The following is a 25,414-nucleotide window of genomic DNA, read 5'->3' on the forward strand; positions in this document are numbered from 1 at the left end:
CACCCCTTAGTCTCGTTTAAAAATATTTTATTTTGTATTGACTTTCTTTCATTTTAATTAGACTGACACAGACAGAGATTTAAATTCTCAGTAGATAATGCAGATAGAATGCAAGGTAAAATTAAATGTAATTCATAATTTTAGCTTTGTTAAGGAGTGCTAGTGATGATTTTCATGTATTATCTCACCTTGCAGCATGAGCTGTTTGAGGACTTCCTGCATCCTCTTCAGAACAGGAACTGACACCTGGTACTGGACCTGGTCCTGCTTAGAGCTACGACATTGACCAAACAGCCCGTCTGGAATTAACACACACACACACACACACACAAAACTGTAAACATTTTTAACCCTTATTTTGCCAGGATAGTCTCTTGAGATTTATTTTTAAAGTGACTCCTAGCCCAAAATCAAGCACAGTTTACAGACAGTAAGTGACATTTTAACATGCCACAATAGGAAAAACCACAGGTGTAAATAATCAAATAAATAATGGCTGAATTCCATTTAGCTGCTTTGGTTTCAGGGTCCTGGTATTGTGCATGTTGGCTCACTGTCACACTGTCATGGCTTACAGTAGCGGGACAGTTGAAGGGAACAGAGCCATTGTTCATGCTATTAGTAACACCTGTGCTTTTCCTATTAGGACAATTCAAAATGCCTGCTGTGAGAACAAATTCAACAAGGCATCAATTGAAGTTTTTGTTATATTTGTCTTTTTTTTTTTAACCTAAAACTGTTTCAGCTTTACCAGAAATATTTCAATGAAGCTGTCCTTGAGGTACAGTACTTTGTAATACCTGTAGTTCTTATGGTAGCCCCCACCACACTAGCCCACAGCAGTGAGTCATAGTTTCAAAGTACAGCCCACACACTTATACTGCTTGTCAGTGTCCCTTTGACGTGGTTCTGCCACCGTCAGTGTGTGCGCTTTAGAACATTTTAAACAGTTTCCTCCGAAATTCTTGCTAACCTGCAGGCAGCCTTATGGCAACAGAAATAATAATAGTATTTCCCCAGTATTATTTTCTGTGAGTAGTTCTCATATCATGATCATAAATTAATCAATTTTTCGAACATCTACAGTGCACAAAGAAATGTATCAATTCTGCACATTATGTCAACCGTACCCCACACAATTTCTAGTGTGGGGTACGGTCTAGTTTGGGCATAAGCCACAATGAGAAGTGGCTGGAACCAGGGGATCAAGTGGTTCAGCTGTCCACCACAAAGTGTAGGTCAAACAAGTAAGAATCTGAAATTTCTAACTTTACAACAGAGCTATCATTGTGGGATGCCAAATCACATCAATGAGGCCTGTCTTTCCACTCTGAAATCTCAGTCAGATATTTCTAAAGAAAAAGACTCTCAGACTGCGATGTGATGGGAATAACGATAGAGCAGAGCAGCCTATGTACTATCTGGCGCATTGATGAGTCACCACAGTTTTTCACTACACCGGCTAAATCTCACACAACCCAACCTGCCACAGTGAAATGGTGAATTGTTATACTGAACAAATTAGAGAGGATTCATGTGTTTAAATAGACACAAATGTTACAGGAAACAGTGCATCTTATGTTTTTGCCACTCGATGTATTGAAGAGTAGACTGACATGTTTTTGACTTTATTTCTGTTTTGCAGTTAACTCCTTCTAGGTGGGTGGTTATACAATCAGGTAAATGTCTTAGCCTTGTGTTAGTGTTATTACCAAGGTGATCTTTAGTCTGACAAGAGATACAGAATACTGACTACAGATACAAATACAAACGTGCATCTTTCCCCCACTGAACACACAGAAAAGAGACATACGTTTTCCATACATATTTCCATCCCAGCCAATGACACCCATAATCAAATTACAAATAGCTGATGTTGATGATGTGATATGACACAGGATATTCTATCCAGGCAATGAATTGCACTAGCAGAGAAGAAATACAGTATACTTATTCCTGGTGGTGAACTGACTGATAACAGAGAGAAGAGGGGCATGAGGAGGAGGAAATGGAAGATGAATGGAAAGGAGACAACAAACTGCATGTCTTGATTAGATTGGGACTGTTTCTGGAGCTTGGGTTATTTCTGCAGATATCATTTTTGTGCAGGGAATACACATTAGTATTCAGCATTGGACAGGGGAATCTGTAAAAAAAATGCAATGTTTGGCTCAAATTACATGATTAATTGATTTGATTGTTGTAAAATTAACTGTGATGACAAGCATCAGTGCTACATTCTACAGTAGGTGAAGGTTGTGTAAGCCCTAGAAAGAAAAGTGTGTGTATTAACAATAAAGTCATGCCAACCAAACTAGGGACATGAATAAATGGCATACTAGATGGTTTATTGATGATCTTTAATTTTTCAGTTCTAATTGATTTCCATTTATACCTAAACAACCCAAACATTACAACTTCCTTTGAAAAACAGTTCCACTACAATTCATTCCTTGCCCTTAAAAGACTGTAAGTCAGAATGAATATCTGAATGAATACCAGACCCACCAAACCTTCCCTAGTGGGCTGTCCAGATGCCTGTTGTACATCAACCCTGGTATCCACCTCAAGGAGCAGCTTACTGACAATGTCAGGGTGCTAACACCTGTGCACAACAGAACTCAGGTGACAATGTACAACCTTGTTCTGTTTCAAACAGGCCTCACGCTCTAACAGACTCTACAGGTTTACAGGGGAGATGAGAACAACATAGACGTGTCCATGGTCCATGCATAAATATTGACCTTTTCCCTAGCACTATGTTTCACAGCTGGGGCTGGAGAAGAACTAGGTCAAGCCAGCAGAGCCTGAGTGACCCTACACAGTACCACAAACAGGCCAACAACAAAAACCTCCACTGATTTTCTTTGAGAGGGGTGAAAACAGATGAAGAGGTCTGTGTCCAACACTGCACGCTCCGCTGAAATGTATAGAGACTGTGGACAGTGACAACCTGCAAAACTTCTACTCTGCCTGTTCAGCTCAATTCAAAGATTCAAAATCATTGATTATGTAGTGCTTTAATTTTCCAAGCTAAGCTAGAAGGCGTCTTGCTTCTTTTTTTGGCAGAGACCAGCTGCCTCCCTAACAAGATCAGTCTCTGCATCACTCACCACACAGAGACGAAACTGATTGTGATACTCCCATTCAACTCCTGGTACATCAGCAAACAAGCCTGCATCAAAAAAGTTGGAGTAATGAAGCGGTAGGATTAATACCTGTAATATATTTACTGCTAAATTTGCATCTGAAAAGATAAACAAAAACAAACATTAGCAATAACTGCCATATATTTTCAATTATCTGTGAGAAGGTAAAAAAACAGGGAAATAGAGCAACGAGCATTCCAGCTCTTGTTACATGTTTTTCTTTTAGATCATTTAGCAAATAACCAGTATTACAATATTTCATAAGATCTTTGATGCCTAGGATGTCAAACATGTCATCCAACAAGTAAAATCATTAATTCACAGTTTACAGTGATACATTGTACAGTACAATACTTGGTTCAAGGGGACTATACTGAACACAGACAGAGGATATAAATCATTTGGATGAGATGGCGTTTCTTGAGAAGACCCAAAAGAAAGTCTGAATGTTTTCTATTGATTGTACTGTTGCTCCTAGTTGTCTCGTGCAGTCAAACACCTCTGCAGCCTCTCAATTTAAACTCAGCACAGTAGCTGCTCATTCTTTTTGTTAGTCGCTGGTGGTTATGCTCTCTGTGGAAATTTGAATTTGTTGGTGTCTAACAAACATGCAGATTGTTTACAGCTTATTTTGTCATTATCAGAGAGACAGACAGAGAGACAAAGGTCTCATTTCAGCCAGTCAGACTAACGGCCTTTGAGAAGTAGCTACACCTAATGTTTTTCTCCCCTGTTCCTCAGACCCACAGATGTGAATAAACATAGCCTTGCTCCTGAGCTGCAAGTACGCTGATCCATTTTGTATTCTGTCCAATGGCTGCGAGTGTGCGTAAGTGCAATTGCCACAGAGAAGTGCGTAAGTGTGTGTCAGTGACTCATCGCTGTATTAGCACAACAACTGTGGGGGTGTCGACCTCACCGTGATGTCACTGTTGCTATGGAGACAGTAGAGCGGGGGAGGGGCTTAGATAAAGATGAGGAAAGGGAAGAGGGGCAGGTGACGAAAAGGGATATACACATGGGAGGAAAAATCCTTGACTTGTGTATATTTTTATACACAGTCTTTGTGTCAGCATGCTTCCAGTGACATATAGTGTGTGTGTGTGTGTGTGTGTGTGTGTGTGTCTAGCTCCAGGGTTAATAATTTAATATGCTGTAGAGGTACAGAAAGGATAAAGAAGTCTGTCTTAAAAGTTTAATGTTCAAGTTCAAGAGAGAGATTATGTTTGATGTGTGTGTGTGTGTGTGTGTGTGTGTGTGTGTGTGCATATATGTGTGTGTGTTGTACTCACCATCTGAGCAGAACTGATCGCGTGTGCACAGTTTTCTCTCAAACAGGCAACCTGAGGTAGAAAGACAAAGAGAGGGCTAATAGGTACTCAGTGAAATCTTTCACAGCATATTTCCATGGCAACGACTACTTTAATTCACATTGAGAGGGTTAAAATGAGAACATAACAAAGTGAGCTTAACCCTGGCAATGCTACCATTGTCAAAGTCAACCTACACTGCAATTATAAGGCTTTAATTGCACAAGGACGTTTTAAAAAGCCCCCTTACCCCACTCATTAACATAAAATATGGAACTTCTATAAACCTTGATATTTTCATTTGGACAATTTTGCTGCTGCAAATACGTCAAAATGTATTACAGGTTGAACAGGCTATCAGTGTTTCTACAAATATATTTGATAAGCATGACTGAAGATAAAACATTGACCAAAATTTTGTGAATGTGAAATACGGATTCATTAGTGGGAAGAAATTATTAAATTGAATTCAATTGTTAACTGGTTTGCAATTGAACAGAGGACACAAATATAGTGTTGTCGCTAGTATTTTTGGTTATTCCTTTGTATTTCATTTTCAGCTGTTCCATTACATCTAATTTTAGGGTGGTGAGTAAGACCTCGGAGGGTATGGCAACGTGGGAAGGAGCAGGTGGCTGGCGATAGATAGGAACGTAACACAGCAGAATATGCCCGGATTATTCTGTCTGGCTGTCTGTCTTTCACTCTCACGTCACAGCTCGTGTCTCTGTTTGTCCCTACTTTTCCAGAGGAAAATCACTTTTTGTCTCTGTTTGCATGTACAAGACAAAAACAAGTGAATACATGGTATGAAATCTGTGTGTGTGTGTGCATGTGTATGTGAGAAAATGACAGATGGATCCCAAATGATCATCCCAAATTAAATGCAAAAGAGGGCAGGTGAGTAGCTGGTTGGCAGAATGGATGAATCTGTAGATATAATGTTTACCTGAACACAAACTTGGATAGAGAAGATTGGAAACTATGTTCTCTACCTTTAAATGAAGTGACGCAGAACCTAACAGCGGATTCAGTGACTCACCTTTACTTTCTTTGAAGAGAAACACACACACTGTACACACACAGTGCTTGTGAGTTCCTTGTATTTCTTTGATGCCTTCTCAGACTTTTAACTTTGACACCTGAGACTACATTTGTATAACTAATCAGTTTTCTGGAATTCCTAATATCACTTCATGTGAAATTATTTGGACAAAATCTTACTCTTGATCTTACACATAAATCTGAGGACTTCATAAAAGCATCTATAGTGTCTAGGTGCTGTTTTGCAACTTGCCCATTATCCCAGAGTCCTGGGCTCTCCAGTCTGTGGAAGCTTAAGTGAACCTTCATGTGAGGCTAAAATAAGATCCAGCAAAAAAAACACATATGGATATTATTGCATTGGGACTGACATAGACAATTTCAACAAGACTTTGAGCATAAATGCCATTCCTAGTCATCAGACACTGATTGGTTGTCCAGGAAAGGACATCTGGTAGTGTTGGGCCAACAAGCAACATGGAGCTAAAACAAAGAAACAAATGGCAAAACACTTAAACTGTTCATTTTTGGTTTATTTTCTAGGGTTTCAAACTTTTTTTTTCCATTTCTGAATCTCGTTTACATTCTGGTTTGGTTCTTCATTTACTGAAGAAGTTAACATTACAAGCATGTGTGTGGACCCATGTGAATGTCTGAAAGAGACACCTGTTTTTAGACTAGCAGAAAGACAGGAGTAGTGTTCAGATGTTATACTCTCATGGTAAAACTCCCCAATGGCAAGTGAAATAAGTGGCTCTCCAGTCCAGGTATCAGAGAAAGGCAGGTGGTAGTTTACGTCCTCCCAAGGCCAACAGTCAGGCTGGTAGCAACAGCAACAACGCTAATTATTTTTTTAATATGAACAGTTATCTTTATTTAAAATGGAACATGGTGAGCAAATCTAGTGGAAACCTAACTTATTATACAGCGTTTGTCATAACAACAGGACGTCCCTTAGGGAAACAGCTGGGTGCAGAAATGTCAGCTCTTATATGAACATCATATTGTGTGTGTGTGAGGACGGACGGTTGGACGGACGTATGGAGGGATGACTAATTAGATGAAAAGATGGATGGATGCATGTGTGAAAGAACAGAGATGGAAGCAGAGAAGTGTTAATGGATGAATAGACAAAGGGAAGCAACAGTGGTTACTGGTTTCTCTCCATGGTGCTGAAATCTCACTTGCACTTGCAGAATGGCTTCCCACTGGTCTGTTCATTGTTAGGTTTTTTTTATGCTATTGTAATTTCTCATAGGTTTTCTCAATGATGAATGATTTTTAATGGCAAACTGCACAGAAATGCCAGTATTTTACCAGCATTTTATGTCCAATATTTTTATAGATGTTTTGATAAATTGCAGGTATATTATGGTCCTACACTGTTCAAAATAATAGTTTTTGCAATACGACAATACAGCTGACACATTTTGAGGGTTATTTGAAATATTTAATTCACAGACTCTCAAACTCACATCCCTTGCTATCACAATTAGCATTAAATGTCTATAATAAACCGTAATCAGTTGTTTTCTAAGCTGTTTAATGCATCACATTTGGGTGATTGCAGTTAAATGATCAAACTGAAGTGGGGAAATGATGAGGGTGGCAACCCTTGTCTTAAAACAAAATCATGCTTACTTGTTTTTGTCAGAGAAAACATAAGGGAGAGAATAACATTTGGCCTTTCTCACTCTCAGTCTGAATTACTCACTGAATTCACTCCATGCTTCACAAATCTCCACCTACACATGTCAGACAGACATTATTTTTATGTTTGTCAAAAAAAGCAAAAAAAAACAACTATCTTTGGGTGGAGGTCTATAAGGATAGTGTAACAACACTTGTTGCATCATTGTATCAATTACAAATTACTCCAGTTCAATGCATCAATCTACAAAAAGCAAAATAATTAAATCGCTCTATCATTAGAAATAATCAATGTGAAATAGGCTGAAGCAAGCTGAAACTACTACTGCAGCCATTGTCAATAATATTAACATAACAGCTACTCCTGCTAATGTCAGTGACATTTCTATTGCTAAGAGTGAAATGTGAAGTCGACACTGTTCAGGCATCAGTAAGCACATTTTTTTAAATGTAGGAAACTAACTTAACTTGTTTTCTTTCATTTGTATTCACTATCAAAAATATGTAACCTACAGTATATCTCTAATTAAAATCAGTCTTTTCTGTTTGCTGGCGTCTTCAGGGTTTGGTATCCTATAAAATGTAGTGACACTTCTTTATCATGTAGTACTAGTATGTTAGTCTGGGAGTTATTCATTTATCCCCAACAACTGGATTTGGTAGCTGTCTTTCCTACTCCCCTCTCAAAAAGACTCCAAATAATAACATAATGCCAATAATAGCATAAGGTTGGTGGCATGATATGAGTCTTAATTCCCTAAAATGATCCCTATTACTCTTTGCATCCTCCATCTCTCCTCCGCCTCAGTTTCATCTCATTAGTCTCTACATTTACCCACACAGCCCATCTCTCAATGGAAAATCACTTGCACTTTAGTTCATTTTGGAAGAATGACACGTAAGTACAGACAGTAGTCTCTGCAGGAATATTACAGCACCATGACAGCGATGGCACACGGGATAAAGTAGTCTACAGTCGGATGAGATCACCGTAAAGTCATCATAGCTACTTAGACACACCATGTACCTGTGGGAATATTACAGGAATATAAACGTGATTTCTGAGAAGAACCGTATCATCATCATCATCATTATCATATTACCGTATTTGTCTGAGATTCCTGGTTGGCACAGCACGGTTAAAAGTAGCAGAGCTCGCCATGGCTTAAGATGTTGCATGATCATCTGGAGCCTCCCAGCAGCGGAGGAGACGCAGACAGAAAGATGCGGAGTCCCTCTTTACTTTGGCCTCCTTTTTTCTCTGTTAAATCCCCATCATGTTCAGACGAGCCGCAGCCAGGGTCGACAGCTTACATTACACCCAAAGAGCCCATGTGACGGGAAAAAATATAAATAAATGGCTGCAGAAAAAAAAAACTAATTCCTCACAGTGCAAAGGCGGGGCGTGGGGATGGGGAGGAGGAGTAACTTAATACCGACTCACGGCTGCACAGCTGCGGAAATAACGTGCAATCTGAAGACACAGGGAGCTCTCTGGACCTGCAGCTACGTCATCACGGCTTTCAAACAGAGAGGCAGATGAGTGAAAGCGTTGGGTTTTATATTCCGCGTATTCACAAACGTCATGCATTTATTATTCATAAACGTGCGTGTGTGCACACAAAACGTGGCAAATGCAACGTTTCTATCCCATCAAACAGATTGCAGGTGTGCACAGGTATCTAAATCCAAGTCGCACCTGTTTAGCTAATGTTTATATGTTGTTTTTAAATAAACACACTGGTTTCAAGCTTATATTACCACCTTTGGGATTTTTATTCTATATCTGACATGAACACTGGCAACTTTGTGTTTACTTGATGAAACGAAAATGTGTTGCACGGTTTTGTAAAATGAGATCACCGAGATCCAATATGTGGAAACTAATCCACGACATTTAATCAAAAAGAGTATATTCCAGTGTATATTCCTATTAACTACACATTCCCAGTGTCCTGACAAATGTGATAACTTGGGTGCACACTGATATTTCCTAAAATCATTGCTATTGTAATTCTAGATATTTGTCTCTCAATCTGGCATGCACACTTAAAAAATGTCCAGATTGTCAGTTATCTTAATTCTTTCCTTCTGATTGGCACTGCACAGTATTAGGCAGAGAGCCATACTTCCCCCTGAGGAAGTGGTGTCAAAGCAGTTCACCTTGTTTAGTTGTCCTCTTGCTCCCTCTTGTGTCTTTGAAAACACAAACAGAAATCAGACTGAACTACCATGCTGTAGCATACTGTATATCCATTCATAAAATACTCAATAATTAATGAAAATGTCTACTTACACGTTGAGTGTAAAGCCTTGTTAAGCAGTCTGCACTACCTGCAAACCCTTGTTTGATTATAGAGCTGGGTTTTCTCCACTCTGTTATGGATTTTTTGGAGGACATGAAAATACTACTACTACTACAAATAATAATAATAATAATATCAAGTTGTATTTACATGGTAAAATACTTTGAGAAATGTTATTAGAAATTAAAGGCATGGGTCTTGTCCATTAGTTTTCAGTCTGCATTCATTCAGCACTGCTGTCATGGGCAGCGCTGTATGATGTAACAGGTGAAGAATAAGTCTATGACCCCTCCTCCCATCCACACATTTAAAGCACCCCATCTTAGAGAATAATAGGTCTAAAAAAATATTACTAAATATAATAGAAACTAGGAAACATCTCTGACCTTGTAAAAGAAAGAAAAATACAATTTGAAAGAAAAACCAGTGTTGTGTCGGCTCTGGAGCTTCTGCCCATTTCCCAATGATATTGAAAACTTGCTTACTTTGTAATTTAAGCAAACTAACAAATGTACAGAGTGCCCAATGGAAGACCAGGTTCTTGGCTTTGGCCCTGATATCCACACAGTGATCCTATCCTTGGCATACCGTAGTCAGAATCCAATGTCTGATAGTGTCATGAAATTAGCATTGCTTAAGCTCCTAAGAGTTTACTTGCACTGACTATTAAGTTGTGCATTGTCCTCTCATGAAACAGTGCTCATTTTACTGACAGAAGTCTGGGGCAACTGGATTGCGTTAAAACAGGAAGTAACCTTTCTATCTAGTATGACTCATGAATCACATGGTTTGGTTTGATGTCTGCTGCTCGCTATTTCAGGCACATTGTGCTGCCGCCGGCTTTTGATATCATATCTCTCCTAAGATAGACCTAAAATAGATCTGGAACAAGTTTCCTTGTAAAAGATGTCTATAAAGTTGTTCTGGTTTCAGCAATGTGCAAACACAAATACTGCACAAGCACACACACACACACACACACACACACTCTCTGACTATGTCTATCTCCCTTTCTTCCTCTCTCCTTTACTCTCATCCTTTCGTCCTTGTGTCACTCTTGTATGACAGCTCAACTCATTGGCATGTGTGTATGCATGTTTGGTTGGTTGCCGGGCAACTTGCATTCAGTTTTTATGAAGGATGAAACCAGCTGAACACCCCTCACCTATACACACTATTCAAGTCATATTAAAACATCATACAATTTTCACCATCTTTCACTCTGCTTTCTCTTACTATGGCCATTATATTGCCACTATTATCACATTTGCAGCTGCCAGATCTAATATACAGCAAGTTGCTTACTGTATTACTTACTGTATATTCACCTTAACATGAATTCATATAAAGGTGTCTTTGTCACATTGTCTGTTTAATGACAACACAGATTGTTTTTAAATCTTAATTCCTCATGTCCGGTGGTTAAAAAAGGATCCTCAAACAATTTCCCATCATGCTATTTTCTCTTCATGTCATCCACACTGCTTGGCTCCTGACTGCCCCAGCATTCCACAGGTCAGAGCTGCCCCCAATACCCCACCCCGGGACGTGGTGAATGAGTAACCTAAGGATGATGGATAGATAACTTTTCTTTCACAATTATGTCACAATAGATGTCATTTTAGTACAAGAAATATACTAACAAATGCAAATCCAGTCATGATGTATGGCAGTGATGATATCTCATTGTGAAAAGGAGAGGGAAGAGTGGACTTTAAATGGGCTTTAAAATCAAATTAATTTGATTTAACATTGAAAATGTTCTCTGACTCGTTCATTCTGTCATATTTTTAAGAATCCAGGCAAAGCAATCACATAGAGATCTATAGTGTATAACATCCTTTGGTTAATTAGCTTTTAATAATGCAAAGTTGGGAAAATTACTGCTGATATTTTTATGTTACAATATAGATTCTTATTCCCAAAATAGAATAAAGCCATGGCAGAGTAAGGTTTGGTTGCTATGTACTGTTGGTGCGTGTGTCTGTGATAACTATTTTCTCAGCCGTGCTGGTATCTGGATGCTAATTTAAGAGCGTTTTTTTCTAGGCTACAGGTCAGGTATTGCTCCTATGTCTGAGGTTGTTGTGCTCATTTTCTGTCCAGTGCTGATGATGTGGTCTTCAACTGGGAAACTCCAGGATGACTGCTCCCGTCATATAGGCAAATAACACAGTCAAATCACATCATGCTCATATCAGGTCATTTCACATCATCTGTGGCAGTGAAAAGCCCCCATGTTATTTCTGGTATATGAGTGCAGTGGGATGGCAAATTGTCTGGAGCAACAGTTTAACATGTGACTCTGAAACTCATACCTGAAACCTGTAGAAGTGAAGTCATTGTCAACATCAGAATATGTTGTGTGTTGAAGTTTTTCTGCCCAAGTCTATTCAGGGATCTTACTCAGAGACCACATGGGTCTTTGGCGAACAAGCAAAGTCATGGTTCTGGAAGGGGTCCTGGCAAGTCCTGGATTCCAAGAGCCACAAAGGACGGAAAGACTATCTGATGATGAGGAGTGTACATCAGTTATACATCAAAACCTCTTTTGGGTTAGTAGCATAAAGTTAGTAAGGTTTACTTCAAAAGATGTATGTGAGGCAAAACAAAAGTTGAGCTTTTTTTTATTAGGGGTGTGAACTCCATATTATACTGCACCAGTGACAGCAGCCATTATCATTATATCTGTTTACATTTCATTGCAAAGAATTCTGAAAGTAATTTAAGGGGCAGCACTGGCTTATAATAGAGAAGGAAAGTGACGTAAGTAGGTGGGGAGCACCTGTTTTGTTTTCTTTTGAGATGAAAGAGAAAAAATGTTGAGCACCCCTTTTTCTTAACAGGTGGCTGTCTTTAGAAGTACATTCAAATTAATTCTTCAGGATCTTTGTCAGCTCTTATTGTGAAAGAATTAAGATAGTCAGCAAGAATTTAAAGAAAGTGAAAATTGGAAATTCATATTCTGTTTTTTACTGGGCCTATAACCTATAACAGGGCCCTGAATGTGTTACAGTCAAAAACTTCACCAAGTTCTACAATCAAGGTTAAAATGAATGCTTCATCTGACAAATAAGCTCACATTTTACCTCAAAACGGAAATGCAGTTCATATTGACAAAGTGAAGAGGCCAGGAGTCATTTGCAAACTCCAGGCAAGACACCACACAACAGATCAAACCTGGCTATAAAAGTAATTGCAATACAGTTTAATACATGTATTTATTTTAATTGATAATATCATTGATTTAAATGCATATATAAGTTTATATATACCTAAATACCACTGTATATAATTTAATATTTTTTGTAGTTTTATCTTCCAAGGTAAATCGAGTATACCCCAAACAAGTTTAAAAGAGAATATTTACTGAAGAGACAACTTTTTGAGATGTGAAACAAAACTGAACACACCAGGACTGTGGAAGTAATACTTGCCAGTGAAACTCTGAGACAGTGGGTTCAACAAAGGCTTCTCTTATCTCTCTGGCACACCTGTAGATTGTTTTATGTAGTGCACGACAGGGCAAAGAAAGCAACTTCCAAGAGAAAGAAATCTTATTCTAAAATTCCCTCAATAAGACTTTGCAGGTGTGCTTGTACGCCAGTGTAAGTCAAAGCTTATTTGCATTTGATATTTGATATCAGAGTTTGATTGACAGCAGTTATATTTATCCTAGGTCATGTCAGTAAAAGCAGCATCATTATTCTTATTCTTATTGACGGCTCTGTCTTCAGTCCCTGATCCTTTGGGAAAGTGGCTGGACAACAGAGTTCAAACGGGAAAGCTAAAAATAGAGCTGACAGCACTAGCAGCTGACACACACACACACACACACACACTGCTCTGTGAAACGCAAATACACCCACGACCACACACGAACACCACACCCCTCCCCAAACTCTACACCCTCACAGAACACATGGGCACTCATACACTCCTGTTGTCTCTGTAAATTCATTTCTATATCTTCAGGATAAACACAAATGCTCAAGTTACTGCAAAACATGTTCAGCTCCAACAGATGTGTCTTTGCCGCAATTTGCACCACCTAGAGCGACCTTGCATCATTTCATGCCTTGCATTGCCTCCCCTTTCTGAATTCCCTTTCTGCGTTCAGTCTGAACGCACCTTATAAAAGCTTGTGTGGCTGGGATGTGTGTGTGTTTTTGGGTGTGCATGCATGACAGAGAGAGAAGCTTCTCTTAAACTGTAAGTGACTTGCTGTGGCAACCAGTGTAGCTGCACATTTTGATATGTAATGTGTGTTGGTTCATTATTTAAAGCTCCTTTACTGGAACACTTGAATTTCCCATTACATTTGAATGATTCAGTGGCACCAAACTACTGAGTCATTCTCGGGTCACACAGTCAAATTGCAAGTGACGGCAGATTCTGCTGAAAGCGTTGATGTGATTTGGGTGGCACCCCCTCATAGGTCATAGACCTGTTGTTTGGATAGTGTGAGACTTACCCTAACTTTAACCATCACAACTAAATGCCTAAACCTAGTTTTACTCTAACCCTTAAAACCAAGTCTTAACCTTCAAACAGCCATTTGAAGTTGTGAGGACCTGCCAAAATGTCCTCACTTTCCAAAAATGTCCTCATTCTGTTCGTTAAAAACTTGTTCTGGTCCTCACTATGCATGAAGTATACGTACACACACACACACACACACACACACACACACACACACACACACTCACACACACAATGTGTAGTACCATACTGCTGTGGACCTTGTACTTACTTACATTAATTTCTTGGAAACTTACCTTAACCTTACCTGCTTAACCTGAACCCTTTGCCTAACCTTAAATCTAACCAATATTTAATGTGAAAGGGTTTCATGTAGTGATGAACCCTCTGAGAATTGTCACCCACCTCTGCAACTCCATGGAGCCTTTTAGCCTATTTTAGCTAAACGTTTTGGTGTTATGGCCCACACATTTCCTATAAAGGTTGAGTCTGAGCTGCTCAACCCCGTTTCCAGCAGCAGGCAGCCATTTTCACCAAACATGCTGCAACCCACTGTATGCTAGCTGCCAGCACCAAATGGCAGACAGATGAAGTAAGCATTAACTACTGAATCACGTCAAATATTTAGCAAGTTAAGAGACCAAAATAGACTAGAATAGATAAAATATTAGACAAAACACAATGCTAATGCTGCGTGTCTGCTAGATGTGTAATTAGGCAGTTCCAACATGCTAGCCATAACAACTTCATAAGGTGATAATATGACATTAATTCAGCCTTAATCTGGTTATAATTCTAACCTTAACCAAAAAAATTGATTGCTAACTTTGTGGAGACTGAATATTTGCCACAGATCTGTACACCCACTCATGGTGTGTGTGTCCAGTAGAGAGCCGTTTGAGACTGAATGACCTTCCCGGCAGCAGCTCAGTCAAACTGTACTCCTCATGTAACCAAGGGTAAATATATAACTTTGTTGTAACTCTATAGTTACTGGCAGGGTAGCAACTCAAACATTATATAAGATCAATCATATTGTGCAGCATCAGGTTCAGTTTTATGTGATTGAAGGGATTAAATTAATACACTTTAAGGTTTTGAAAAAGTGTCAGTCATCATTAACATGCGTCACGCGTCGATTGAGGCTGTATACCTCAACAGTGTGTGCTTCTATGATCCAGTTTATTTAGCACCACTAAACTTGCATAAACTGAATTAAGTAAGTATGCCTTGGCTATTTCAAACATGTGACGCTATTTTAAAACAGACTTAAAATGGGATGTGATCTATTTTGGTCTAGTGACATATAGACTGCACATCCCCAGTGGACACTTATAGTGTTTACGAAACAAACCTGTACTTTCTCTATAACAACTTCCCACGTTAGAGTTCCTGCACACAAATGCAGAGAGTGACTGACTCACTTACTCACACACTCAATCATGCATTCATCCAAGAACGCACACACAGACCACCGCCCTTTGGAGCAGTTGAAACCGGACCCTTCAACAGCTGAATCGAGGGCTGGCAACAGGCGCGACATCGATAGAGGAATGAGAAGAGAAAAGATGAGTGGCTGAAGAGGGGGAGGAGTTATAGCGGAAAGGCCCAGAGAATAATGGATGACATATCAAGATACTGCAATAAACTGATTTATAATAATGTCATCTAAGTAATACTTTTCCTGAAAACCAATAGGAGTCAGATCATGCCCTTTTCTTTAAAAGACAATCATTTATACAAATGTTATTGATACAGTTGAGTTCAAATTTAATTTGCAAAGTCAACAAATATAGGTTTAGTTAACTTATGCTACAGATTTCAGAGGCAAAATGAACGACCAAAAAGAAGAATTTACATTACTAAAAGTCATCCAAGGATTGCATATCTGATTTTCTATAAAAAATTTCCAGTTTTAAGATGATTAGATGAAAGTAACCTGGGATAGGAACGGAATAACTTTCTCTACTAACATTCAACTGGCATTTCCGTTGTGTTTTACCAATCTTAACCCATGGGGAAATCTTCCAAAATGGGTCCATTGTGAATTTTCTTCACATTGGGTCTTGGATTTTAAATGCTGAATTAAAGTGATCAATAAAGGAAAATGGGGTTGAGGTACAGTGGAGGGGTGGAGTAGGAGGTAGTGGGAGTGTAAAGGGGGTGAATGGAGACAGAGGGAGGACGGAGAGGAGGGGTTGGGGTAGGAGTGGGTGTGGTAAATCTACAAATAGCTGTGCTCAGTGCCTGGCATTTCTTCACGTCGTTTCTCTTCCAGTTGCCCAGTGGGACAGTTGGGTCTCAGCACTTCAAGCGGCTCCATCAAATCCACAAGACAACCAAACAGTCAACCAGCCATGAGCAAGTCCTACTCCTCCTCAGCCCAGAGTGCCTCCTCATACCGTCGCACCTTTGGCTCTGGCATTGGGTCATCCCCAATGTCCTCCCTCTTCTCCTCTGGAGGAGGTGGCCGCAGCACCGCTGCAAGCCACATGTCTTCCCGAGTCTATGAGGTCAAGAGCACCGGTCTTCCCTCCTTTTCCAGCTACCGGGTGTCCTCTGGTGCTGGGGGAGCAGGGTATGGCTCCTCTACAGCCATGCGCACCTATGCCGGCGAGAAACTTGACTTCAACCTGGCTGATGCCACGAACCAGGACTTCCTCAACACAAGGACCAATGAGAAGGCCGAGCTTCAGCACCTCAACGACCGCTTTGCCAGCTACATCGAGAAGGTGCGTTTCCTGGAGCAGCAGAATGCAGCACTGACGGTGGAGATTGAAAAGCTGAGGGGCCGCGAGGGACCGGGGCGCGTGGCTGAGATGTATGAGGAGGAAATGAGGGAGCTGAGGAGGCAAATAGAGGCCCTCTCCAACCAGCGTGCCCGAGTGGAGGTGGAGAGAGACAACCTGGCTGATGACCTGCAGAAAATTAAGCTCAGGTAGGTTAGAGGATGGTTGGATGAGTGGATGGATTGATCTGTACAAATGGATGCACTGTTAAGGAGAGTGGATGAATGATGAAAAAGGGTGGAATGAAGAACACATGACGCAGATGTGGCTTACTGTTTTAATAGTAGGTTCCCCAGAACACAGATTGACTTTGGCAGGAGTAAGCAAGAGGTCGATGTTAACTGTTCCAGAAAGATAAACACCAACTGAATAGTTTAGACAGGGTTTCTGTCACATCGCACTTATATTATTGGGTAGTACAACTGTCTACATCAGGGGTTCCCAACCTTTTTGGCTTGTGACCCTTTAAAGCAAAGCAATTTCTACTCGCGAATCCTCGTCACAGGTTTAATATGTCTATGAGTTGTGAGCAGTTTAACCAGAGGGTAGTTAACCTTCTCATAAAACTCTCTAGTATTTCACAATAAAAATCTAACATTAGAGAAACGCCTTCAAACAAAACTAAAACCAAACAAAAAAATCTGTGTAAGAGAAATACTGTGCATTTGTTGTTGTTAATCATCTAATGAACCTTCAGATTTTTTTGTCTACATCAGAAAAACAGGGTGACACATTGCTGGATGTTACAGGAAGAGAAAATGGGGAGAAATGGGAGGAGGGGGAAAGTGCTAATTTTCCTAGTTAATATAATTAAAGAAGTAAACGCCCAGGATGCAGCATCAAAGACAACTCACTTTCCAGAGGGTGTCTCTTCTCTTGGAGAAAAGGGAAACAACAAACTAACAAAGGAGAGATTTGAGGATAGCTACACTTCAATGAGTGTTATGGTCCACCAGCTTTTTACAAAGGTATTTTATAATTTATTCACAAGAGACATAACAGAGGAAAATGAAAAGAGAGAGAGTGCGAGAGAGAGAAAGAGAGACTTGCAGGCTCATAGGAATAAAGTTGAGGAAGACAGATAAAGTTTCAGCCAGACAGAGTGGTACGGCAGACAGAAACATAAGTACACAGACAAAAATGAACAGATGAACACACACAGCCTGTTATGTTTATGAATTTATAGTGAGAGTGAAACTAAGAAAAAAAGTACAAACATTTTCCAAAATCCAAAAGACCTCCAAATACACATTGAGAGAGAGAGAGAGAGAGAGAGAGAGAGAGAGAGAGCTGTGATGTGGGTGTATCTCTGGATAGACTATTTGTAGCTACTAGGTCAGCTCTTTGAATTTAGAATTTCTGTCACTGCAACAGCTAGCAACATCACTTAAATTTAAGTGTATATAGAAACATACTCTCTCTCTCTCTCTCTCTCACACACACACACACAGAATTTCCAATTCACACACACAGCACACACACAAACATTCGCTCTTCACTTTCTTTTCACAAGCCCTTTTTAAATTGTTGCCTGCAGCATTGAGTGAAGCTTGCCAAAGCACCTGCTGCTCTCACTGAGATCAAAATGCACACAGAGACCCCCTGCCTGCCAGAAGTTACAATGCGTGCACGCAGACACACACACACACACACACACACACACACACACACACACACACACACACACACACACACACACACACACACACACACACACACACACACACATACACACACCTATAGAATGTCGGCAGAATTTAAGGATAGCATCAGCAACTAAATTATACACTGTAAAAACAACTTACTTATCTTACTTTTCCCACTAGGCAGTTTGCTGTACCTGCAAAAAGCAGAACGTGAAAAATAGTCACAAATACTACAGGAATGTTAATGGGAACAGCACAGATTAGAAGGTGTTCTGCAGAGGCACTATGGAGCAGGTTAAGTATAAGCTCATGTACAGTAGGTGCAGTCCACAAGTACTAAGTGCCATTCAGCTGTGCCACTTAGTATGAAAAAAATGAATAAAATTTACCACGCAGGATGTGAAATTGATCACCATGTAGCTTGACTCACCTATTAAAAGTTTGCTTTTCATGGAGCATTTCCCTTAATATCGTATCATTCAAACCAGCAAAGCTGTTTAAATTAACATTTAAAAACCTTAGAATAACAGAAATTACCAACCAGTGAGGACAATATACAGTATATGCATACATTACATGCGTGCATTCTTTCTACATTTTCCAGTTGTTCAGGGTGCATAGTGAAATGCTAATTCTGGAAACAGCACCAGCCAAGGGCAGACCTCTGCCCCTTTCTCACTGTTACCCTTCTGACTCTGACAGTGTGACAGCAGCTGCACCACAGCTTTAGGACTCAAAGAGCAAGTGCACAAGTGTGTGTGTGTGTGTGTGTGTGTGTGTGTGTGTGTGTGTGTGTGTGTGTGTGTGTGTGTGTGTAGACATGGATACAAATAAAAGTTAGACTATGATGTGTCATTGTCTTGTCAGTTCTATTCTTGTAAATCTACAGCCCAAAAGAACAGAGAGCAGAAGGTCAAAGGAATGAGAGGTGGTTACTAGTTTATCTGTCTAGTAATTGATCCCTGGGGAAGAAGCCATGCTCTCAAACACAGTTGTTGTGTTTGTCTTCACTTGCTCTTTCCCTATTTGTCTGCTCTCTCCAGACTGCAGGAGGAGATTCAACAGAAGGAAGAGGCTGAGAACAACCTTTCTGCTTTCAGAGCTGTACGTCTTCTATTTCCACACAATCACACCTTTATATCTCTATCATTTTATCTTAAAAAATGAAACATTCTATCCTAGCACAATTTCCCCTCTCGTCTCTCTTATCAATCACTTTCTTCCTCTCAATTTCTTGTTCTCCCTGCACCTTTTTACCTTTTTGCTGGCTGTCACTATATTTTTTTCTGTTTCTGTGTTTGTATCCAGGATGTTGACAATGCCACTCTGGCCAGGCTGGACCTGGAGAGACGCATTGAGAGTCTGCAAGAGGAGATTGCCTTCCTCAAGAAGATCCATGAAGAGGTTTGTTGATCTGTCTATAAACTCTGTCTGCCTGCAACCAGGCCACCACACCTACAGGACGTCTTCGTACTATGTGTGTCAGTTAGGGTGGTGTGTACTGTATCATATAACAACACTGTGTGAAGTTAGACTGTGATATTAAATATATCTGAGCCTCTGTAGGCATGCAGCTCTTCAAGGGGTCAAATATTTAACACTTAAACACACCCTTTGATCTTAAAACATGTTTATTATGCACATTTACACAGTATTGCACAGTACTCCCCCCACACACACACATGCGTACAGACATGCACAACAGCTGACATGCTCTCTTCAACCAATCATCAGTTCAGCATTTCTGAGAGGTCAAAGTTGAGGCGGAGAAGACAAAATGACAGGAAGGGACCACAACAATGACATGTCTGAGTCTGTAGCTCGGTATGTCCTTTGATGTCTGTGGCTGAATGTGTCTATTGCACTTATTGCATTTACTTTGCATAAGACCGAAATGCCCAAATTGTTACACTTTTGTCCAGTAAGAGAGAAAGAGTGTGTGCATGGGAACAGATGTAAAGCTATTTATATCTTTTGGTTAGACCAGAAGACAGCTGAGTGGGAGCAAAGCTTACTAATTCAAATCTTCTAGTTTCACAGTGTTAAACCAGCCTTGTGCTGGTTTCTAATATTTCTTCATTATTGATTTGTAAATGTCATTGATGTTGGATGCCCTACTCTGATTTTATTGACTCATGATTCATCCCTTCCCTTTCAAGAGCTCCAATGTCAGACAAGGCTTGGATGAGAACTTTGCTCTCTGTTTCTTTATCTGTTTCCCACAAAAATAATTATTCCCTTCTTCATAACCTTCTTGTCATAAATTAGATTAATAATTTTTTTGTTTAAAGTGTTTATTCTCCTGTCACCTTGCAGGAGATCCGTGAGCTGCAGAGCCAGATGCAGGACACTCAGGTGCAGATCCAGATGGACATGTCTAAACCTGATCTGACTGCTGCTCTGAGGGATATCCGCATGCAGTATGAGGGCATCGCCGCCAAGAACATCGCAGAGGCTGAAGACTGGTACAAGTCTAAGGTAAGGTGGGAGCACACACACACACACACACACACACACACACACGCACACTCATACATACATCACACACAGATAATCTTCTTCAGCTGTTGCACTGCTAAAACCTCATCCCCTCTCTCCTCAGGTGTCTGATCTGAACCAGGCTGTGAATAAGAACAATGATACACTGCGTCAGGCCAAGCAGGAGACCATGGAGTACAGGCACCAGATCCAGTCCTACACCTGTGAGATCGACTCACTCAAGGGCACTGTGAGTAGGCCTATTGACTGCAGCACCTCTCAGTTTATTCCAATTCCTCTCTGCAGATTACACTATGGTTGCCTTTTCTTTCTTTCTTTATAAGCATACTTTTTCTATCGTTCTATCACTTTCATTCTGTTTTAGACCACTCTGTTCCATTTCTAACCTCATGTCTCTGCTCCCCCTGTAGAACGAGTCTCTGCTGCGCCAGATGAGAGACATGGAGGATCGCATGACCCGTGAGGCTTCTGGTTACCAGGATACTATCACACGGCTGGAGGAAGACATTGCTAAGATGAAGGTAATTATCTTAGTGATTTTACACTGACTCTGCAGTCCATGACTCCACTAGATTATAGATAGTAGCATCAAACTGATGCAGAATTCAGGATATTTTTCACTCGGGTGATAATCATTGACTAGAGCTCATAGATTTAGCCACTATATCACTGATTCAAAAAATGAATTGATGGCAAACTTGAGTGCCACTGAAACCTCCAATGGGAACACTGTCTGCGTTTGTGATTTTACAGCTATTATAAATATGATTATAACAGGTTTTCTTCACATAATCTTTGGTCCCCTTATTGCAGTTTTACCAGCTGATGTTGTGTTTTGTATTTATTTATTTGAGCAGAGAATTAATCTTTTTATGTATTGATTTAAAGGATGACATGGCTCGTCACCTGAGAGAATACCAGGACCTCCTCAATGTGAAGATGGCCCTTGATATTGAAATCGCCACATACCGCAAGCTGCTGGAAGGAGAGGAGAGCAGGTGTGTGTGTGTGTTCTGTCCCAAGGCTATCATAACTTGACTTTTTTCATTGAGCTGTGCAATTTGTATTTTAGTATTTCCTCCTCATCACCTCGGCTTGTAATGCTGAATTCTCTGTTTCCCCTTTTTGCAGGATCACTACCACTGTGCCTGTCCAGTCTGCTTATTCCTCCATTGGATTCAGAGGTAGGAGAAACATTCTTCCCTTCACACAGAAATATCCACAAAATCCATTTTACATTCCAGATGAGCCAATGAGAGGATAAAAAAGACTAATTATAGCTTGTGACTGTTTATGGTACGTGCTATTTTGAGGGCATTGCACCTGCAGTGACACATTCTGACCACTGTGTGGCGATGTATGACATTTCAAAAACCTTCATGGCGCTTTGATTTATGTGCAATCATCACCAAGCCACACATCAATAATCACGCATCTTAGCCTATTCACTTGATGTATTAGCAGTCCAAACGTGCAATTAATCTCCGCCAATACATCCACTTTCCGGCTGCTTAAATGAAAACAATGAGCAGTAATTAAGGACGATGTGTTAGGTACAGCCATGATTAGTGCCATTGATTTTGAATATGAGTCTGAATATTACACTTTTAAGCCGCAGTCATCCTAGCTCCACAGACTGTTTCATGGCTGTCCCCTTCATGTGCAAGGCATGTCATCATGATGTTCAAAGCCAGTTAACCCTCTAAGAGCAATACTGAACTAATGTGTGTAACTGTAGCAAAGCTTATTGTACAAGTTTCTGAAATAGTGTAAGAGCTGTATGAATGTATTCTTACAGAGACCAGTCCTGAGTCCCAGCATCAGCGCTCCTCAGAGGTTCACTCCAAGAAGACTGTTCTCATCAAGACCATCGAGACCCGTGATGGAGAGGTTTGAGCACACACACACACACACACACACACACACACACACACACACACACATAGCCTTGTATACTGTAATATAATTGTTGTACCTAGTTATTTTAGCTATTAAGAGATAACATTAAAGAATCACTTTGATTTGTTATATTCTTATCCAGATGAAGTATTCTATGACCCAGGGCACTAGTGCCCAGTCTGTAAGTCTGGTTCCAATATTCCACCTACCCTTTATCATCTGGTCACTACCAACTGAAGCAAACTACCAGATTTAAAGAGACATTTCCCCTTTTAGGTTTGATTTATTCTCCACCTTTGTATTCCCATGTCCAAAATAGGCTACAGAGAGAATAAAGCAATCTATATATCAAAATCTTAGCTGCAAAAACATTTCCAGTCTCGTGAAATCTTGTAGTTTGCGTATATATAGACACTTACTAGTACAAGTAAACTGCACCACTCCACACTGGCTTCCATTAACAAACAGCTTCCCTGGAAGTACCCCCCCCCCGCACCCCACTTCACTCCAAACAATACCTGCTTCCCTTCTGATGGAAAATACTCTCACGTATTATCTGCGGCAGTCTGCAGTCCTCAACGTAGATAATGAATATGTTTTTTCTTCCTTCATTACAATTTACAGTCGCTCTTCTCTTCTCCTCAGGTTGTCAGCGAGTCCACACAGCACCAGCAAGACATCATGTAAACCGGAAGAGGCAACATTAGAAACACTATATATAATAAATTAATAAAGTACAAAAAATTTACATTTTCCTACCACTACTATGAGAATTTATAACTGAGCCTATTAGAACCAGAATGCTGAACATTTCAGCTGATGTACATGGAAAAACAAATTATATGAGTGCAACCAATGTGCATATTTAGACAATGTACTGTATACATCATGAACAGGATTGATGCAGTATGGAGGCTTGCATGGAGCCTGGTTTTAAATAAAGGTCATTCCAGGAATTATGCTTTATTCATGTTACTTTCCTTCTCTCAAAAACACCTGAATTTGTCGTATATTGTCTGCAAAAAGAATTCAATGGCAAGAGTAGAGTTTCAAATGAACAAAAAGGCTTTGTGTAGCTGTATTGGCCAAGTATCCACAGGGACGTTTGTAAGGTGCAAGAAAGATCAATGGGCCTGAAACACCATGGTCAAAAGTAATATTGTAACGGTAATTTTCACTGCACATATTCCAAGTCTTTTTGTGCAAATGTATAAGTATATGACTTGATTAAGGAGGGCTTTTATTTATGTAACTGATTTGAGGGATGTGAGATGTTGGTCTTGAGAAATGGCAGAAATGGCACAAACATCTAATGAAAAAGGAACTCAGCTTTGTTTGAAGTTTGAGTTCAATAGCATGTGCTGGGTATTTGATTGTATGCATATGGGTGACCTTGTTATGCTTCTTCACTGTGCCAAAAATCTCAAATAAAGACATTTGTTATCATCGTTTGTCACTTGAGAGCCATGTTCTTAAGGTTTTTTAATAAAAGAAAACCTTACGTAGCACATGTATTGTGTAACACAGTCTCCTTTTTAAACTCTCGTCATTAGCATTCCTCAGAAAGCGTACACACCTTTGCATTGGCCCCTTTATGAATTGTTTCCACCCACTTCATTCATCATCTGATGTGGGCTGTGTTAGCTTTCTAAAATGATACTAGCTTTCCCAGCCAAGCGTAACCGTCTTCTGTTAACATTTAATTCACTTTTATAAAGAAAATAGGAGTTGAAATGATCAGTAACAGGGCTGGTCTTGGTGCAAGGAAAGTGAACAATGTCTTGTTAATGAGCTGACCTCAGTCGTGCTTTGTTTCCAGCATAAAGCTGATTAGCACAGCAACAAGAATTATATAGCCTGTGCAGCTTGTGTCCGAAGTCACTGGACTGAAAATGTCAGCAGAGATAAAAAGTGGGGGTGGAGGAGGAGAGACAAAAGAAAGATACAGTGAAAGGAGGCAATAAATGAGCATGCAAGAAAAAGAGCAGGGCAAGGAGGGTGGCACAGAGACGAAACAAGAAAACTAGTGGATACAAATGTAATAAAAAAGTTATTCACAAACACAGAGAGAATGAAAGGGGAAGATTTAGCGAGAGATAATTAGGCAGGATAATTAACAGAAAGAAAGAAAGTGTGAGATTTCACTGCTTTTCCAGGAATTAGTGGAGCAATGTTGGTCAGAACTTTCTGTCTCCATCACTGTTTCTTGGCAACTGCTGTCAACAGCAACAGCTTCCAAATCAGTATAGGTCAATATAAATGGCAGCATGTTCCTCTGCTCCGTTTCCTTCGAATGAAGTTGCAGCTTACCTCTGTGACCTCTCCTCTATCAGCTGGTGAAAGTACATGTTGACAACATTAATGCGTAAAAAAAAAAAAAAAAGTTAATTGTTACACATGGCTCCCTCTTTGTGCTTATTAAAGCAATTAGTAGAAAACACTTATAATACATATTCTGATTTGATTTGCATTTGACAGACCCATTTGTTGTTATAGTATATAACTTCTGCACTTTAGTTTGTTATTAAGCTGCAATGCAAATGTAGCCTGAAACCTACTGTCAGACCACATCAATGCATTTGTGAAGTATTAGTGGAAGGGAAGCATGAACATGAAGATGAACTCAACCAGCCAACCAGA

The 25,414-nt window shown here is 40.0% G+C and overlaps 2 protein-coding genes across 3 annotated transcripts in view; one reads left to right on the forward strand and one right to left on the reverse strand.

The window, feature by feature from the left end:
* Positions 1–8,669, reverse strand: part of ptprna (protein tyrosine phosphatase receptor type Na) — a 23,025-nt gene extending 14,356 nt beyond the window's left edge. The window contains exons 1-3 of one of the 2 annotated variants that reach the window (XM_044218086.1): positions 8,257–8,669; positions 4,442–4,492; positions 189–299 (exon numbers count right to left, since the gene is read on the reverse strand). In XM_044218086.1, the coding sequence (XP_044074021.1) occupies positions 189–299; positions 4,442–4,492; positions 8,257–8,338 (244 nt within the window). In that variant the 5' untranslated portion in view covers positions 8,339–8,669. Of the gene's footprint in view, positions 1–188; positions 300–3,113; positions 3,163–4,441; positions 4,493–8,256 lie in introns of those variants that run through there. The other variant, XM_044218088.1, reaches the window with a different exon arrangement.
* A 7,518-nt stretch (positions 8,670–16,187) lies between these two features.
* On the forward strand, positions 16,188–24,225 carry desma (desmin a). The gene is made up of 10 exons (XM_044216981.1): positions 16,188–16,879; positions 19,420–19,480; positions 19,685–19,780; positions 20,693–20,854; positions 20,979–21,104; positions 21,286–21,396; positions 21,764–21,873; positions 22,007–22,059; positions 22,674–22,765; positions 23,420–24,225. Exons 1-10 carry the CDS (start codon positions 16,299–16,301, stop codon positions 23,459–23,461), a joined length of 1,434 nt encoding a protein of 477 aa, XP_044072916.1. The 5' UTR covers positions 16,188–16,298; the 3' UTR covers positions 23,462–24,225.
* The last annotated feature ends 1,189 nt before the right edge of the window (positions 24,226–25,414 follow it).

Source organism: Siniperca chuatsi, linkage group LG12, assembly GCF_020085105.1.
Source record: "Siniperca chuatsi isolate FFG_IHB_CAS linkage group LG12, ASM2008510v1, whole genome shotgun sequence".
Classification (NCBI taxonomy): Eukaryota; Metazoa; Chordata; class Actinopteri; order Centrarchiformes; family Sinipercidae; genus Siniperca; species Siniperca chuatsi.